This window comes from Amaranthus tricolor, chromosome 13, assembly GCF_026212465.1.
Source record: "Amaranthus tricolor cultivar Red isolate AtriRed21 chromosome 13, ASM2621246v1, whole genome shotgun sequence".
In the NCBI taxonomy this organism is placed as follows: Eukaryota; Viridiplantae; Streptophyta; class Magnoliopsida; order Caryophyllales; family Amaranthaceae; genus Amaranthus; species Amaranthus tricolor.
This window is the reverse complement of record NC_080059.1, coordinates 3,677,261-3,694,958: the sequence shown is the minus strand read 5'-3', so window position 1 is coordinate 3,694,958 and position 17,698 is coordinate 3,677,261. Positions and strand designations below refer to the sequence as shown.

At 34.6% G+C, this 17,698-nt stretch overlaps 1 protein-coding gene across 4 annotated transcripts; it reads right to left on the bottom strand.

Moving 5' to 3' along the window:
- Nucleotides 1-2,624: 2,624 nt before the first annotated feature.
- On the bottom strand, nucleotides 2,625-17,466 carry LOC130797583 (flowering time control protein FCA-like). 4 transcript variants are annotated; one of them, XM_057660218.1, is made up of 17 exons: nucleotides 17,011-17,466; nucleotides 16,372-16,442; nucleotides 13,450-13,528; nucleotides 11,447-11,529; nucleotides 11,304-11,355; nucleotides 10,948-11,001; nucleotides 10,810-10,845; nucleotides 10,610-10,677; nucleotides 10,298-10,364; nucleotides 9,521-9,600; nucleotides 9,368-9,432; nucleotides 7,905-7,962; nucleotides 5,582-5,854; nucleotides 4,497-4,664; nucleotides 4,216-4,413; nucleotides 3,546-3,611; nucleotides 2,625-2,925 (listed from the first exon to the last, which is right to left on the bottom strand). In XM_057660218.1, the coding sequence occupies exons 1-16, from the start codon at nucleotides 17,297-17,299 to the stop codon at nucleotides 3,546-3,548; spliced, it is 1,707 nt and encodes a 568-aa protein (XP_057516201.1). In that variant the 5' UTR covers nucleotides 17,300-17,466; the 3' UTR covers nucleotides 2,625-2,925. The 4 variants fall into 4 exon arrangements, with proteins under 4 accessions (XP_057516201.1, XP_057516200.1, XP_057516202.1 ...); XM_057660217.1 differs by having other exon boundaries at nucleotides 3,546-3,614; nucleotides 17,011-17,455; XM_057660219.1 differs by having other exon boundaries at nucleotides 3,546-3,614; nucleotides 10,610-10,674; nucleotides 17,011-17,455.
- Nucleotides 17,467-17,698: the final 232 nt, after the last annotated feature.

Sequence of the window (17,698 nt, the reverse complement as noted above, 5' to 3'; positions counted from 1 at the left end):
TTTTTTTCTTCTCTGTAACATAGAAGAAATCCATTTTTGTTCGAGTAAATTTTAGGGGAAAAAAATATGTAGAATTAGAGTAAGCCTAAAAATGGAAATATTTTAGATAAGGGCTCGTATCTTTGTTTGTGTATTTAGAGAAAGATGCATTGAATTTGTTGATCATAGAATCCTTGGTGTAAAAATAAGGAGATGCATTTATTTAGTGCCATCAATGTTACATGTACCGTAAAAAGACCTAAAAAAATTGTGTTTTAGGATGTATTGAGCAACACTTATGATTAGGGGCGGAGCAAAAATACACAAAAATCTGAGAGATCCTGTTTATATTTTTTTCATAATTTTAGGGTCTGAAAATAAGTAATTAGACTAAGTCTAAGGTTGTTAACAAACGTGACTAATATTTGAGGCCCCTTAATTTATGAGGCTTTATACGATTGAGCACTTTGCACATGTTCAGAATCAACCCCTACTCATGATTTGAACCGATATTCAATGGTACGAAAATTGCAGCATTGATCACCACATTACTGTGTTCGTTATCGTAATAGCTACCAGTTATCACATTTTTAAACTATGAAGATGGATAGAATGGGAAAAAGAGGCTCGTCAAAGTGTTATGGTCCATTGCAAGGTATGGGACTTGTCCCACATCGGTTGTAAAGTGCAATTGGTGTGGGGTTTATAGGCAATTGCGCTCTCTCACCTAATAGGCTAGTTTTTTTGGTGACTTCTTCTGTTTGTTCTATAACATTGGTATTAGAGCCAGACTCGGAGTAGGTGGCTTGCGGAGTGGGTGGCATGGAAAAGCCAGCTATGACTCAACATAACTGTGACCCAACGAGGACGTTGACCTTAACGTCCTTATGGGGGTTGATTGTTATGTTTCATTGCAAGATATGTGACTTGTCCCACATCGGTTGTAAAGTGCAATTGGTGTGGGATTTATAGACAAAAGAGTTTTCTCACTTAGTAGACTAATCTTTTGGGTGCGCTCTCCTATTTGTCTTGTGAAAAATGAGTTATTGAGGGATTAGGGTTTTACTATTATTCACATTCACATAAATCCAACCAAGTACGTAAGGACAGAGATACTTTCGGCTTGTGCATTGTTCCTCCCGGGAATTGGGCACTTTTTTTTACATTAAGGAAAATATAAAAGTTGAGGAAGGACCACATGCACTAGAGTACATCTTTTTCCCTCTCAATGATTTTGACTTTAAAAAAATATTATACTTATTAGTTTTTATAGGTGTATAATAACACGTATAATCTGAAAAAATATAAAGCTAAGCTAGTAATATATAATTATATAATTACAGGAGTCGAATTTGAAATAAGGCAATTTGAATAGATCGTAAAAGTAAGATGCGAGATGGAACTCCTGCGGACCCCACATGTGGCTTCGCTATTAGATACTAAATACTAGGATCAAACAGTACTAATAAAAATACAAAAAATTACCCAGAAATAATACAATTTTTGTTTATATTTCTACAATAATACCAATTTTTGATTAATCATAAATAATACTAATTTTAAGTGATGTTTTCCTAAAATATCTCTAATATGTTAAAAATCAAACTATATGAGATTATATGACAAAAAAATTGATAAATTAGCTAATAAACTAAAGTTTGTATTATTCTAGGAAAATACACCCTAAATTGGTGTTATTCATAATTAATTAAAAGTTAGTATTATCGCAAGAAAATTAACAAAATATTATATTATTCACGGTAATTTTTGTATAAAAGTACTTCTATTACTTGAAATTGGATTAATATTTCTGAATTTAACACAAACTTTGTGAAGGATATTGGTGTGTTTGCTAGTGCAAATGGACGAATTTTGGCATAATTAAAAGAAAAATTAATAATTAATATTATTACTCGCAGGATACATTTTACAAATTACTAATTTTACCATGAAAAATAAAAGCAGTTCAATAATTTTAAAATCAAATGTGCTTCTATGATATGAATATTTGAGTACTATATATTTTTGGTAGCTTCAAGTTTGTTAAATAAGGAAAAAATAGACATGATCTCATTAAAATTCTTGATTCTTGTGCTAATAGTGGAAGTCATTTATAAATAGAGACTGAATAACTCATTAGTGAACTACAAATAGTCATTTTCATAATGGTAAAAAGCCATTTACTCAAAGCACCAAGCACGAAATAACTTTAACCTTAAAAAAAAAAAAAAAAAATTTGTTATTCTCGACTTATCCCTAATAGGAACATTAGCGACCTTAAATTTGAGTTGGACACCATTTTCACTAGATGTCTCTCTCGAAAGAGAAATTTCACTTTTATGACGGTAATTTATCTTAATCTTAAATCTTAAAAAAACACAACATAAAATCTAACAAAAGCAACCCGATGCACAAAACAATCCAATAGATCGGGTTCAAGGAAGAAGTATAGTAGTTATCCAAAAGAGGAGTTAGAGAGGGCCAACAGGGATTCAAGATTGGTCCCACTTTGATCACGCTGAGTTAATTGGCAACATCTTTATACTACTTTGATGTATGTTTTGCTGCCTACCAGCTTCTCTTTGCCCCTCAAGCCTTTTTGTTTTCTTCATTGGACACTAAAACAAGTGGTAGTGGACATAGAATAAAACAAAAGTCTTTTTACTATGCCTTTTTGCTTCATAAAACTGCCTACATAACTGAGATTTTGAACATGTTATGTTGCACCTTTGGTCAAAATTGTTTGTACATTTTCATGTTTTTGGTCATAGGAGTAATGTTTCTTTGATGTTTATCAATTACCATAACAGAAAACACAGGCCATCTTCAGTTGGCGTCTGCAGGTGTGCAGAGCCGAAGCTCAGCGAGTGAGGTTCTACCACTGATCGACTAGTAAAGATATCACTGCAGAGTGAAGTGAAGGTACGACAGAAGTCTGATATCAATCTACAAAAGTAATAAAATGAGTAAGAAAGATATTAACTAAACAATGAAGAAGAAATAACAAAATGTGAAACCTGTAATTAGGTAATCAGTCCTGAGATGGTGTTCTTAAGACACATTCCTGAGATGCGATTTGTATGCTGCTTCAGATTCTAGTCTCTAGAGCTTACCTTCGAACACAATTTGGTTGTACACTGGGTTTTTGCCTAAAGAAGGTATACCTAGCCGTAATCGTGCAGTGAGTACAAAACACAAACCACTTTGCCTGTCATATACAGGTTATGGTAGAGGTTCTAAATTGTGCAAGGAAGTTTCTATGTCACTAAGTATGTTTTCTAAGAAATGTTAAGGATACACATCATTATAACCATTGAACCAAAGATCAACTTTAAACTCTGAAACAGTACATTTTGGAATGATTGGAACTTATGCACTTACTATAACTAGAGCAACTATAGATTTGCTGCTACACATAGATGATAGATCTAGCAGGGAGGAAAACAAGAGAATTTTTCATTGGATATATTTCCTTGTATTCTTTATAATATATACATATCTAATACCAAGAAGTTACAAGTAAAAATGAAAATGAAATATGAAGAATCAAAAAATTAAGGTGTTACCTATTGAACTACAGCTGGTCCACCGAGTACACTGGTTTCTGCTTGTACTTGCTCATGAGTGTGTTCCTGCTAAGTATAAGATATCATCAACATAGATTTTAAAGCCGACTTTCCTAGAGAAAAGAAACCGCAATGGCATTATGACTAATTGGGTAAAAAGTTGCAATTCAAAAACAAAAATTAAGGAAAATAGCGGATAAAAAACAAAGGGATATTTTCATATATCCAAATTTCCAAGACAATGGCAATACTTGAAATTATTATGGGTCTAAAAGTCCTTATAGGAATAAAAGAATGCATCACATCAGGGCTACAAAAAACGCTACTGAACAATATGTTAAATTCATTCTCTCATTACAAGCTACCATGTGGACCATCAATGAGACTAGCTACAGTGCATGCTATTTATCGAGTATCACGACTCAAACTGAATCTTCTCCCCACAAACTTGCACAAAAGTTGAGGAAGTAGATGTTGAGGTGTTAGTATTTGTTTTGTCGTGACCTAAAGATATGACATGAATTTGCCATGCATGCCATGGCTACATTGTAATTGAAGGCATCTTTAGACAGAGTACAATTATCAACCATTACTTCTAAATTGGAAAAATAATGACAATTTGCCAAACATTCTATATGACATTTAATTCCCAGATGGAAAAAACACTAACCACAGCGCATGACATTGTCGATGGAGGAGTCTTAGAATCACAGGATTCCCTCTGATCTTGTGCTGTTTGAATTTTACATTCTTCTTTAATAGATAGAGTCTCTAAAGTTGATGGACAGGACTCTGGACAAGTTTGATTGCGCAATTGCCTATTCCGCCACCGTTGCTCATAAATAGCAAACTCCTCTGGCTTTTCCCACTACAGAATCATAGCAGTGGTTGAATCAACAAGAAAATCTACAGAATCAAGAAAAGAGTAAAACCAAGAAATTGAAACATTACTCTGCTTTCAAATGTTGCGGAATTGAAGTAGTACTTGTTTCCATCTGGGCAGATATGTTCACTCCAGTCACAGTCTATAGGATCCTCTGGCAAATCACTTCTATATGAAGGACAGGGACCAGGTTCAGAGGTCTCTGTTTGTGAGTCTGATCCAGTATCCCTGCAAGGCTGGGGTAACAAAAAACAAAAGACATAAGAAAAGTGAACTCAAAATCTATTTGAATACCGACATAGAGAAATTGATCCATGCATATGTAGTAAAATAATCCATGTGGACAACCATTGAAATTGATACTTCTATATTGGTCCATGTATGGCATTGTTGTAGTTATTGGTAGAAAAGAAGGAAAATATCACTAATTGTTCATCTTTTATTTTTACGGAACACTTACAAAATAGCTTTTCTCTCTCATAATCCTAATGCAGTTGTACAATTCCAAATTCCAATGCAGGTGTAACTATATTTTTTCTAAAAAAATTAACTGTTTTGAGGAAATCAAATTAAAAAAATTTTACATTTTTGTAAACTGTGATAGAACATCAAGTTTTCTTACTTTATCTTCAACCTCTATTTGCAGCAAGTAAAAAGGGAGAAGGATGTACACTATCCTGTCACCAGAAAGCTGACAGTCTTGTTATATAACAATGGCACACCTTACGCCAAAAACTCAAATAATAGATCACCTGTTTCCAAGTAGTTTACAATTCACATTTTTTTGAGGTGAGGGGCAAGGTGGAGCGCTTACAAGGCTATCACCATGCTTGTACTGGCAAAATCATCAAGGTTGTTTTTTCTTGGCATGTGGTGGAGGATGTTATTATTAGCCTTCCAGAATTCGCCGTAGAGAGAAGACTATTATAGCAGCCATGAAGGTCATGCAACTTGCATATGAATACTCATGCCCACTCTACCCTTTCCAATCAGTAGCCTATTACTTCAGTAGCCACACAATAAACTACACTGATCTAAAAATGTTATCAGCTGCCACTACTTTCAAGTTCAGCGGTCCCGACATCAGACAATATTGAAGTCTAAACATCTAAGAAATACAACAATTTATGTGAGAACACAAGTTCATGCAAACCTTATGATCATGCTGCTGCTCTACAGTGCTAATTGATGTTCGGTTTGAGTGCAATGGTGTGTGCGACTGAGAATCCGTATGCCTGGAGATTTGAGGGCTCCCCTGCATCGTTTGTGAGTTTTGCAATGATGTCTGAGAAAACCTTGGAGATGAAATTGGCTGCTGAAGTGTTTGCATTTCACAAGAGACGGGGCACTCCGACCTGTTTGCCACTGTTTGAAAATTGCCATTTGGAAAGCTTGTGTTTACTTCCATGGTAGTTGATGAGTTGCTCTGAAATGAATGAACAAACAAATCCTTCAGATCTTTCACAATTAAATTTATTCGCATAAAAAATGAACTGGAAACTACAAATAAAATGGTACTGATAAATGAAAATATATATATCACTTTAATTGCAAACAAGTAGGCACCTCATTAGCACTCCAACAAAGCGGAAATTTTGCCAGTCACAGCAAAGGAATGCAATAAACAAATTGGATGTCCAGGATCCGACAAGGGAGAAGTGCTTATTGCCAACAATTTGCATATTTTCAGTGCAAGCTAGGTTGTATAAAACACAAACGCTGATATAACAATACAATACTGATATGGTGAGGTTGCAGTTCAGAAGCGAGCAGAATAGAGATTAGAGACAGAGAGAAGAAGAGGAGAGTCAAATGCAGAATATAGAAGAGAAGAAGCGCAGAACAGACAGAAGCAAAGAGAGAATAGAGAGAATGGAATTTAGTATCATGTATAGAAGAGCAGTGCTCTCCGAGCTCTTAGAGTGGCTTAGAAACTCCAGTAGTTATAAAACACTCAAATGTACTACAAGCATAAAATTAACAATCCCCCCCTCCCTCCACTGCTTATGTAGACAAAGAGTTCCATCCTAGATTACTCGTAAAAACTTTCTTACAGCTCAGAAATCACTAACAGAAGTAGTGAAAAGATTTCTAAACTAGATTTTACCCAAAGATTCATAACAAAGTGCAGAACAAGATTCAGCTTAGATTTCCTTCCTTCTCCTAGAATACACGTGCTTTAGGCACGGTACCTCTCCTTCCATGACAAATACTTCCATTGTTCCATCATATTGAAAGCATCATAAATTACATTTTAGCTGATCCTATTTCAGATCACTTTCAAGAATAGATAAAAAAAAATCCAAATTGATCTTCCCCAATTTTCACTATGGTAATTAAACACCACTAATTAATTACACTCTCCACATGTAGTGGAATGGACTACATCTAGTTGACCAACACATTGGTTTACTTTTAGCATTTCAATCTTTATCCACAAGTAAAATTTTATTTCACAAACTTAGACAACAAAATGATAATAAGAAACGCTAAATTCTCAGGTTAAATTCAATAACTAATATTCATAAAATCAATACATAGTTCTAAAGTTCAATTTTTAGTATAGGTCATATGAGACTCCTTATTAAATGATGCTAAACCGTCCCTGTTCAGTGTATTTTGTCCACTAAATATTTGCTCCATTTTACTGACCATGTTGCTCAAAAGCAACGTGGATGTTCATAGGCATGCCGTCGCATGATAAGCCTAATATGTGATGTGAGTTCTTTGCAAAGGTAAAAGGCTTAACATAGTAACATCCATGGATATATTGCTCTGACCCATGGTTCAAACAACAGTAATCGTATGTGAAAGATTCATAACTGGAACACAGTACTCAATACAACTATGTAATTATCAGGAAAAGACAGGTATGGTAGCAGCCAGGCAGCAGTGAACATTTACATCATCCAGAAAGCACAAACTAGCTGCTCTCCGTCAAGCCAAAAATAAACGTTATGACAGAGACTAGTTAGAAATCAAAAATACTGAATGAGATAAACTACACACAACTCTAAGCCTCTAGTGATGAAACATAGAAGACACAAAATACTAGCCAAAGTTGAGATTGTTGTATGCATTTGCATGTTGAAAAGGGTATAATATCCTATAGGTCATTTCCTTATGTGTCCTTAGCTAGAGAAACTGGGAATGAAAAACACGTATTGGCTGGTACATGTTTTCTGATATTATTTACTTTTACGGTATGGTGACAGACAATACAGTGATTGTATCAAATAAACAGGAAGACCTACTTTAAAAAAGATTACTCGGTATTAAGATCTTCCACATTTGACATTGGAAAAAAAAAAGAAAAAAAGTTCCGGATCATAAAATGTACATTTGATCCTTCCAAACCACACCCTAGGTGAGAGTCACATAATGACATTGTGGTAATGGAATGTTAATGTACAGCTATACACAGAATTATATAATATGAGAATATTTATGATTGCGAATTATTATCCTGTACTTACCAAGTGCAGAGCATCAGGTATACTACTCTTCCACATATACATAGGATTAGGAGCTGGCCTGCAGAAAGTAGAGCCTCTAAGTAGTTGCAAAAGTAAAACTTCAAACGTAGTCTGAATTTAAGTGCATCAGTTCATCATAAAAGTAGATATAATTTATTTAGCAGTCAACTGTGAGAAACACTGATGCACCAGCAATTCAGCGATGCAGCTATTTGTACTCAAAAGTCATCCTGCAGATATACTTAAACATTTGCAATGCATGGAAGTCATACGGTAGAAAAAGAAATTCACGCGAGAACAGAACCAGATGCGCCAAAACACAGAAAAACAAATCTTCTCCAACCGAATTTCTGTAGGTAGCCTTTCAAAAGTAGAACCTCCCACCATTTCTAAAAGATTGGAGAACTAGAAAGCGTGCCGCCATGTTCCAATCGTAGTCTCCAAAAGGAACTTGCTCCGATCCCCTTATCATCATTCCCACATAATGCACTATCCGGGCAGCCATTCTACAATCAGGAGTCAACAGAAAATAGCACGCACATACATCATAATTCATAAGTCAAACAAACTCGATGATTTTCATGAAAGAATATCTTGCACAGCAATTGGATCCCCCTCACAAAAGCAGTGCCATTTGAACTCTCTAGCACTTGTATTGTGATGACTATGAAGGAAAACAAAGTCAAAGGAAAGGAAAGGAAAGAGAAAAGGATGAACTACAAAGTTTCAACGAAAACAAGGTAAGCATATTAACCTCTTTTATTTTCTTTCAATTCCTATCCCAAAAAAGGGAAGGATGTCATTTCTTTGAAGTTTAACCAAGCAAAAGAAATGCTAGTTTACTTTTTATCTGTTCCAATGATCTTTTGAAGCTAGAGAAGCTACACGGGTAAAAAGAATTTTCTAAAACACAAAGGACAAGAAAAATAGAAAATGAAAAAAAAAGAGTACAAGCTATCTCCAAAGGAAAATCTGACCTAAACAAACAGAAAAGAGAATCTAGAATGGCAATCTTCAACATGTTTCCATGAAGCTCATTGTTTATCAGATTGTGTGAAGCCATAAGGCACAATATTACTGAACATTTAAACTTTTTCCTTATTTTACTGAACCTGTCATCTAGTACTTTAGACAGACTAGGCTTTGCCTTGAAAAAATGTTTTTACCTTGAGCTTCATGAGATAAAGGACATACATAGTGCGTGTTGCATCAATCACATAAGCCAAGAAAGTCGTTTTATTCTATGATAACCTGTTTGGATGTGCTCCATAAGGACATTAATTGAAGAATCAGTAGAAATTAACTTCCCTGAAACAGGCCGTTGCCACAAGAACTAGATGCATTTCAAAAATTCACATTAGCACTGTGCCAATAAGCTTCCAGTCTGAAGGCAACTCTAAATTCCAATTTACAAGAACACAGATAAAAATAACCAGACCAAAAATTTGAACAGAAAAAACCACCTGAATTCTCCATTCTTTGGCTTCTTAGGATCAGCAAAACGAACAGCTAATGGTCTGTCACACCCCTGGAATATATGAAAAACAAGTAAAGCAAATCATTGACATAGGATCGAGAACAAACAGAGCTACAGAAAAATCCAGTATATATGTTACTTTCATCACATAGCTTCCATTTAACCCATTAATTGCTGCCACTGCCATATATCTTTGAGTGAAGCCAATAAAACCACATCCTACATGTTTTACAATTGGTCACATGAGCATTAACAAAGAAACAAAATCAAGTCTACAATCCTACATAGTGACTTGAGAAAGTACAAAAAAATTACAAAACAAAAGAAAAAACAACCGGAATCTGGAAATAAGCATTACTACCTAACTGATCCCACACAAGAGGATTTGATTATAAGAGTAGATGTTGTCACATTTCAAGTAAAAAGGAAGAAGCATAGTGTTAAATTTTTGTCTTATGAGTATTTAATTATATGAGTAGATGTTGCATAGAAGAAGATTTTATTACAAAAGGATTTGATTATATGAGTAGATGTTGCATAGAAGAGAAGGGTGAGAAAAAGTTGTCGGAACTGAAGTGTGGAAGATTCATCGATTAGCAATTTGGTGTACTAGGAAAGACAGATACCAACAAATGTTTGCAACTTAGCTTCAGTTGTCAAGGTTTAAGTTCCTATTTATGTTTTAGTGTATGAGCAGCATACGTTGACTGTTCTTGACTTTGTAGATAAATGGCTCAGGAAACTCAAGGGGAAAAACGTCTTTATGTCATATTTTCTCCTAGTATATGGGTAGTCGCTCTTATTTTAATTCTTTATTAATATATCAAGAATTGGAAAAAAAATTAAATAAATATGCAACTTGACAACTTCTATTCAAGTGCAACATCAGCGTACAAGAAAAGTTACAGAAACCTACCACGGTTTTGCTTCATTTCATCACGCATTAAATAAATATCAGCAACAACACCATAGGAAGAAAATATCTGGCGAAGAGAAAAAATATTAGAAAGCTATTAAGTCCAAAAATACCAGCATCAGAACTAATTTAGGAAGTGAAAAGGTATCATATAAGCTTGACTTAGATCCTATGGTCAAATAATCTGACATATTTTAAATATCATCATGGCCAAGATTTATCCCTAAATTCATGTCTGTCTATAAGTTAACTCACTAGATTGCATTCAATAGTTTCTGAAGCAATTAATCAAGAATACCAAGGAATACATACTTCCTCGATCTCCTCTGTTGACGCTTCTCTATTCATGCCATTTACATACAGCTTGTGCAGAGTGTCTTCTGTAACAAATAAACAAAAAAATTAAATTGTTCTGCAGACAGAAACTTGGACAATACATATTCAATCTTGTAGGATAAGTAGGTAACATAGTAATAGACAAACTACAACCTATGCTCTGGAGAAGAAAATACCTGGTCTGGGAAACGTCGAATCATGTTGCATCAGGCCTAACAAGAGGCCGAGTGTACCCACACCAAAAAGATAGCAGCAAGAGAAAATGAGTATCAATTTACTAGTTCAGTAATGATAAATTATCTTCTCATAACTACCTGATCTAGGAAGGCAGGACTCATGCTGCATCGGACGCTCCATAATTTGAGAAACTGCCCCGAAGTAAGGGATAAGGAAAAAGAATGAGGTGAGCATATAGAGATGATACCTTTACATTATATCAAAATTTTGAAAGATGTTATAACGATGAACAGCACTAAAGCATGTGGCAAAACAAATCAATATAGAAATTTCATAGCAAAACTCCTTCCCCTAACTACTTTACCCTTCATATCTAAAGCATTTCAACGACGAGAACATAATTTAGGTGAAGGAAATAGACTTCATATACAGGAACATTAAAAAAAAAAAAAAAGGGGTTCCATAGCAAACATGAGTACAAATCTAAAATTACCTTGACGTTGCCTGGTTCCATCAGCATATCTTACTTTAAGAGGAAGCATTGCCTGTAAATTACAAGATATTCAAAAAGGTTCCTCCATGGTTCCAGGTAACAAGGAATTCATCAGAACTTAATTACAAATTCTATCAACATACCCCAGGGAAAGTAAACCGATTGTTTAAAGCTGTTATTGCTCTGTCAGCCTCCTCAGTTGATGCATACTTCACAAAACAATACTCTGCAAATGTAAAAGTATGGATCACAGGTATGGTAAGTTCCTTCCGCTGTACTGTTTCATTTGGAACCTCTAGGTCAGTTTCTAGAACAACCCAGTCAAAACACCAGCTGGAAGCTCTAGGTTAGATCCAATGGTACACATCTGTACCTTTGAACGATTAAAAGCTGAGCGACAGAGTCCAGACACATGACAAAACATGGTACTAAGGTAGCCCTAAAAAACAAAACCAGCATTTAGTTGCAATGTTTCTTATTTCTCATTTGCTAATGCATGGGTTCAGCAATTGATATTACTAATAGTTTCAAATAGATTTTTCGCCAAATAGTGAGCTTTATAAGTACAAATTAATAGAAAAGTACCTTTTGTATCAGATTTTGTGTAATGACCTACTAACTTCCCTCCTCCCCCACTAAATTCATTCAATTGTTGACAAAGGGTTATTCAACAGCACAGGCTTCATTCCAAAAGACAGAAAAAGATGGAGCTTCCTAAAATCAACAGTGTCTTCTTTTGGAAGAATAAGACTCCTTTTCTAGATAATGTAAAATATCCATTTTCACCAAAAATTAAGCTAGCCCAAATTTTAGAATTCAATGGAATTAGATGATTACAACCCTAGCCATCTTATTGACAAATTAAGATCCCACAATTTGGAGTTATGATAAATATCACTTGATCTCAGATTTTAATTTCAATACAACCCCAAGTCTATGAATTGGACTAACAAGAACCCAAAATTTTGCAAATTTAACAAAAATCCCAAGCATTTGATTGGGATTGGAAAGAATTAAAATAGTTGATTGAAAGGAAGTAAAAGAATTTAACTTTAGCGAAGAATTTTACCTAGTGTGTGCTGACATCTCCAACAGCTGTGAGCAAGAAGAGAGAAGGAAGCTAAGTGAGAAGTTGGGGAGAAAGAGAATAGTGGGTGAATTAGTTCTACGGCTTGGGGTTAGGGATTTAGAGAAAGAGGAGGAAATGACTTAATTTAGGGAGCGTTGAGTGAATTCCAAGCGTGATAAAAACCAAGCGCAATGACGGTGATCATACCCGAAAAATAGAATTCTGGCCAGAAAATCCAAATGTGTCCCAATATTTATTAAAAGTTTTAAAAAGAGAGTTTTTAGCATATCTTATATAAAAGATACTTTTCAATAAAGTTCAAGTTACAAAGTGTAATATTTCGCGGGATCCTTCGATAATCCACATTAAGATAAAACTAACTAGATCTCACATGACTATATTGTTTCTATGAGTATATATCACTTACGATAGTCAAAGTAGATCATAAATGGAGCAAAAGTCAAAGAGTGGCAACTATAAAAACAAATGAAGTATTTGAATACTCTATCGAAACTTACCATAATTGTCCATCATGAAAAAGTTTACTTAATGAGTCCCTGATGTGATGTATTTATACTTTATCAGCCTTGATTAATACTGGTTCTTCCACTAAGTGGGACTAAAAAGAGAAACTGAATTATAAATTAATGCAATCAAAACAACAACATTGAATCACCCCGTTCTAGGGGATTGGATGAATACAACCTTCCCATTGAACAATAAAGAGGTACGTTCTGTTGAAACTTGATTGCAAACATTTTTTGCATCTTCATGTAAAAAATGTGCACAGTTTAAAAAACCAATTTAATAGTCCATATTTCAAAACCAAAGAACCATGAATTATTGGCTACATTGGAAACGAACAAAACTCATAGAAATCTAAAGATTATTAAAAAAAATTTATATATTTACTTTTAGTATGCCAGAAGTAATCTCATAAAAAGGGCATGCAAGTAAAAATCATATAGGACCTAAGAAAATTAAAAATGGACCAAAAAATCGAAGAGCAGGAGGGGGGGATATTTTGTCCTTGCAAATACAATAGCACACACGTGAGCAGCTTCGATGTACACATACCATGGTTTTGACCAGTCCATTTATCAGGGAGAAGAACAACCTCCGTAACATTTCCATGGTCTTCAAAAACACGATAAATCTACAGTGACCATGAACAAAAGCCAATTTATGATGTGATTAATTTTATAGAATAAGCATCAGAGGAAAAGGATCCAACATGAATAATTCTTCCATTCAGATGTAAACAAGGTAAGAGAGATGAACAATAGCAACCAAAGAATGATTTCATTTCCTAATATAAGTAGGTCAAACCAGCAAAAAAGTCCACAACAATTCTATACACAAGTACGCAGACTATGATTACCATATTGGTACATAAAAGCAATGAATTCTTCAGCTCAACAAAGGGAGACAACTCACTTGATACGCTACCTTATTGTGTCTCAGTAAACTAGAAGCAGTCAAGAGTCTGGATAAAACCCAACAAAAGGAGCCAAGACATGGAGAAATTCAGCAAAAGCACTAAAATGAGGACCACTAACCACTACCCAAGACACCCCAAAACTAGTAGCTATGAAACACACCCGTATAACCATGGTTGTTAGAATCGCGATCTGGATCGTAGAATCATACGATTCTACGACCCAGATCGGTCCCAGCGACTAGGATCGGTCGTAGAATCGGAATCAGGTAGGATCGTTGGAGTCGCATAGGATCGTGTGGAATCGCAAGTTACAACCGATTCTAACGATCCCGAGTGAAAGTCTTATATTTTGGGCCTGACCTCTAAAAACCCACAAATTACCCTAATTTCAGCTTCATTCTCCTTCTTTCCACTCAAAACCCGCAGGTCACCATCACCCACCATCCTTCACCTCGTTCCTGGCTGCTGTAGTGGTGCTCAATCTTCACCATCTTCAATCGAAATTTCAGGTTCGTTCTTCCCTTTTTTTTTCCCATTTTTTCTTGTCTTTTCATGTTGTTTAACCCTAATCTTCACCATTTTTATTTATTTTGTTTTTTTTTTTTTTATTTTCTTGTCTTTTCCTGTTCGGATTCTAATCTCATTTAGTTCTTAATCTCATTTTGTTTCATAATCTCTTCTCAATTTTTTTATTCATTTGTTCATAATCGATCTCATGTTGCTTAAGATTCTGATTTCTGAATTTTGTTTTTGTTATTTACTTTATTAGTTGTTTGTTTAGGTTTTGACAATTATTTGATTTTGCTTTTGTCAATTATGATTCTTGTCTTTCTGAATTCTGATTCTAATCTTCAGCTGCTCCTTTGTTCAAATTTATTAGTTTGTTTAGGACTCTGATTTCGAATTAGTTTTTTTTATTAATATTGTTTAAACCAAATCTTCACCATCTTCATTTGTTATTAATATTATTTAAATTTGTTAGTTGTTTGTTAGATTTTTGTTGACTATGGTTAATTATTATATTCTTGGTGTGTGTGTTTTAAATATATTGTGAGTAGTGTTTGCTTTATATATTTTGTCATTTCATTAAGAAAACAGATTCTAAACGACTTAAACAAGTAAGATGTATATTTTTTAAAAAAAATTTAAGCAAAAATTTAAGAATGTGTATGTGAGTTTAGTGTTTTTTTATATTGAAAATGATCATACAATAAACATGGACATAATACAACTTGATATTTTTGCAAATTTGTAGAATCGACCGATCCTACGATTCGATCCAACGATCTGATCCCACCCGATGATTTCGAGCCTACGTAGAATCCCGATCCTGACACCCTTGCATATAACATTGTCGAAACTCAAATATACAAACACTCACTATTCCTTAATGTTCTCACCCAAAAGTATGGAGGTGGCCTCAACCTCCCCATACATGGCAACATCATCTTTATTAGGTCAGTCTTGCTTCATCACATTTCATCTTTTCCACACCGGAAAAAGGAAACATCACAGTTCCATTTATAAGAAAATCCACACATGCCACCAAATAGGGAGCATAGGATCTAGTGTTGACATAACACACAGAAATATGCAATGAGAGTATAGTGATTTTAAAATCTTTGATCACTAGCATTTAAATCTATTTTTAACAATAATATACTTTTCAATTTGCAACCCCTAAGTGATAAGTTTTAGCATGTTTCTCCACATGCAATGATCCGCTTCAATTTGGAAAAATTATCTTCAATACAGAATCACATGATTTATTCATACTATGTTACACTAAATAACATTCAAAATCGATTTAGAGCAGAATAGAAATAATCATCATTTATTAAACTTATATTTGAATTATGGAGAAGTAAATATTTCATGGAAGTATATTTAACATTTTATTTCCTCTCAAGTTTTCGGTCAATCATTTGTTGTTTCAATCAAGGTCTACATGGAAATAGTTTTACACCTCAAAAAATTCTAAATCTGTTAATCATATCGAGTGTAAGAGACGCATGTTCACTAAACAACTTGCAAAGGGGATAGAAAGGAAATGTCACAGGAAGTTTGCTCCTAGCAGAAACTTCGAGAGTCTAGTTTTAAACTTAAACTTCCTACATAAGAAAACTTACCACTTTAAGAGTGTAGTTACATTATCCCATTATTGCCATCAAGTAGCTACTATCTAAGAAGAGTTTCAGAGACTCGAATGTACCAACTCATAGTGCAGAAGTGCCCAGTTGCAACAATGTCACAAAACATTTCAAGGTCAATCCAAACAGTTCCAGTAAGCTAAAAACCTTAACAATACGTAAGAAGTACTATGACGCCACCTTACCCATATAATGATAAAGAGGTTATTTCGATAGACCCTTGATATTAAGAATGGACAAACGGTGTGATCATGTTATAAAACCAAAAAATGACCAGAGCGACAAACCCCGTCACCATTTTCCCCATGAAACGCAATATGGAACTAAACACATCAAACAAACAAAACCTCAAATAAATCCAGTAACAAAATCTCAAACACAACATGGAACTAAACACATCAAACACACCTCATCTTGTGTCACAGTTTTGGGAACGCCGGCAACATAAAGCTTTACATAATTATTATCCTCAGGTCTATCTGTATAAAAGAAAGCAACAATATGAGTAACCACGTCTAACCTAACAAAAAGCAAATAAGTTCACTCTGGTCAAGAAAGCACTCATCAAAATCAAACATGCTAGTAGACCATTCCAACTTTGATAACAAAACATGATCATAAGCATCGACGCAGAAGTTTATAAATTAAGAATTATTATTTGATACTCAAATGTATTAATAGGAGAACCCTAATTTTAGTGGATTTCAAATCTTTTATCTAATGTACATCACTTCAAATTCATCAAAAGAGAATCTTTAAAGCGAATTTTTTTCTTCAGCACATAAGAACAAATAAACTAAAGTCGAAGACTGCCTGATGCATCAAAAATGTCAAACCAAAAATATTACAGTGATTGCACATTGAAAACCAACAAGCAAATTAGATTCTTAATAAAAAAAAAGTAAAAAAACACATAAATTGATTACATTAAGCAGCAAGAATCCTAATTAAGTTCAAGATCAATATACCTAGTGATATCAAACAAGTGCATTGATAAAAAGGAAAATGAACCTCACCGCTATAACAAAAAAAGAGTGAAGAAATTACCGAATTTGCGCTTGCGAGGGAAATGAGGTTGAGGAGGATAGAAACCTCCATCAGCGGGAGGAAAAGCGTGATCGGGAAAGGGAGGAAATTGGGGAAACACTTCGCCGGGAAATGGAGGAGGAGGAGGAGGAGGAGGAGGAGGAGGATGAGAATGAGGATGAGGAGGCGGAGGAGGAGGGTGAGGATGAGGAGGCGGAGGAGGAGGATTCCCCCAGTGGAAATTGTGCGGCGGAGGTGGAAATGGTGGGTCCCATGGATTGAAAGGTGGATGGTTTCCATGTGACTCCATTTTCGGATTCGATTGAAAGTTTAGTAGAGTCCAGAAGAGGCAACAGCAGTTTCAAAGGAGGAGAAGAAGAGAAATAAAAATGGAGGATGGAGTCATGGAGAGGGATGCTCTGCCTCGGTGCTTCTTTGCCAGACTGTAAGTCTATTGCTCACTGTAACCGCCTCTTTGGTTAGTGTTAGTGTTAGTAAATAAAGAGAATAATTTATAGGGTAAAATTTCATCAAAAGTATAATATTGTAATGAAATTTTGATGACAAAAAAGTTTTTTTTTTACAAATTTCTATTACCACCTAATACCATCACTCCCAATGATAATACATTGGAATGAATTTTAGGAAGAAAATCAGATCATTGAAGTTGGATAAGTATGACTATAAAGGTATAAGATATTTTTCAACC

Bases quoted from the DNA above. Each gene is read 5' to 3' on its own strand.
- LOC130797583 (XM_057660217.1), bottom strand. From the start codon at position 17,299: ATGGAGTCACATGGAAACCATCCACCTTTCAATCCATGGGACCCACCA. The intron at 13,529-16,371 runs GTGTGTTTGATG...TGGTCACTGTAG, and splicing joins AAACTGTGACACAAGATGAG to ATTTATCGTGTTTTTGAAGA. The intron at 10,365-10,609 runs GTATGTATTCCT...TCTCTTCGCCAG, and splicing joins CAACAGAGGAGATCGAGGAA to ATATTTTCTTCCTATGGTGT.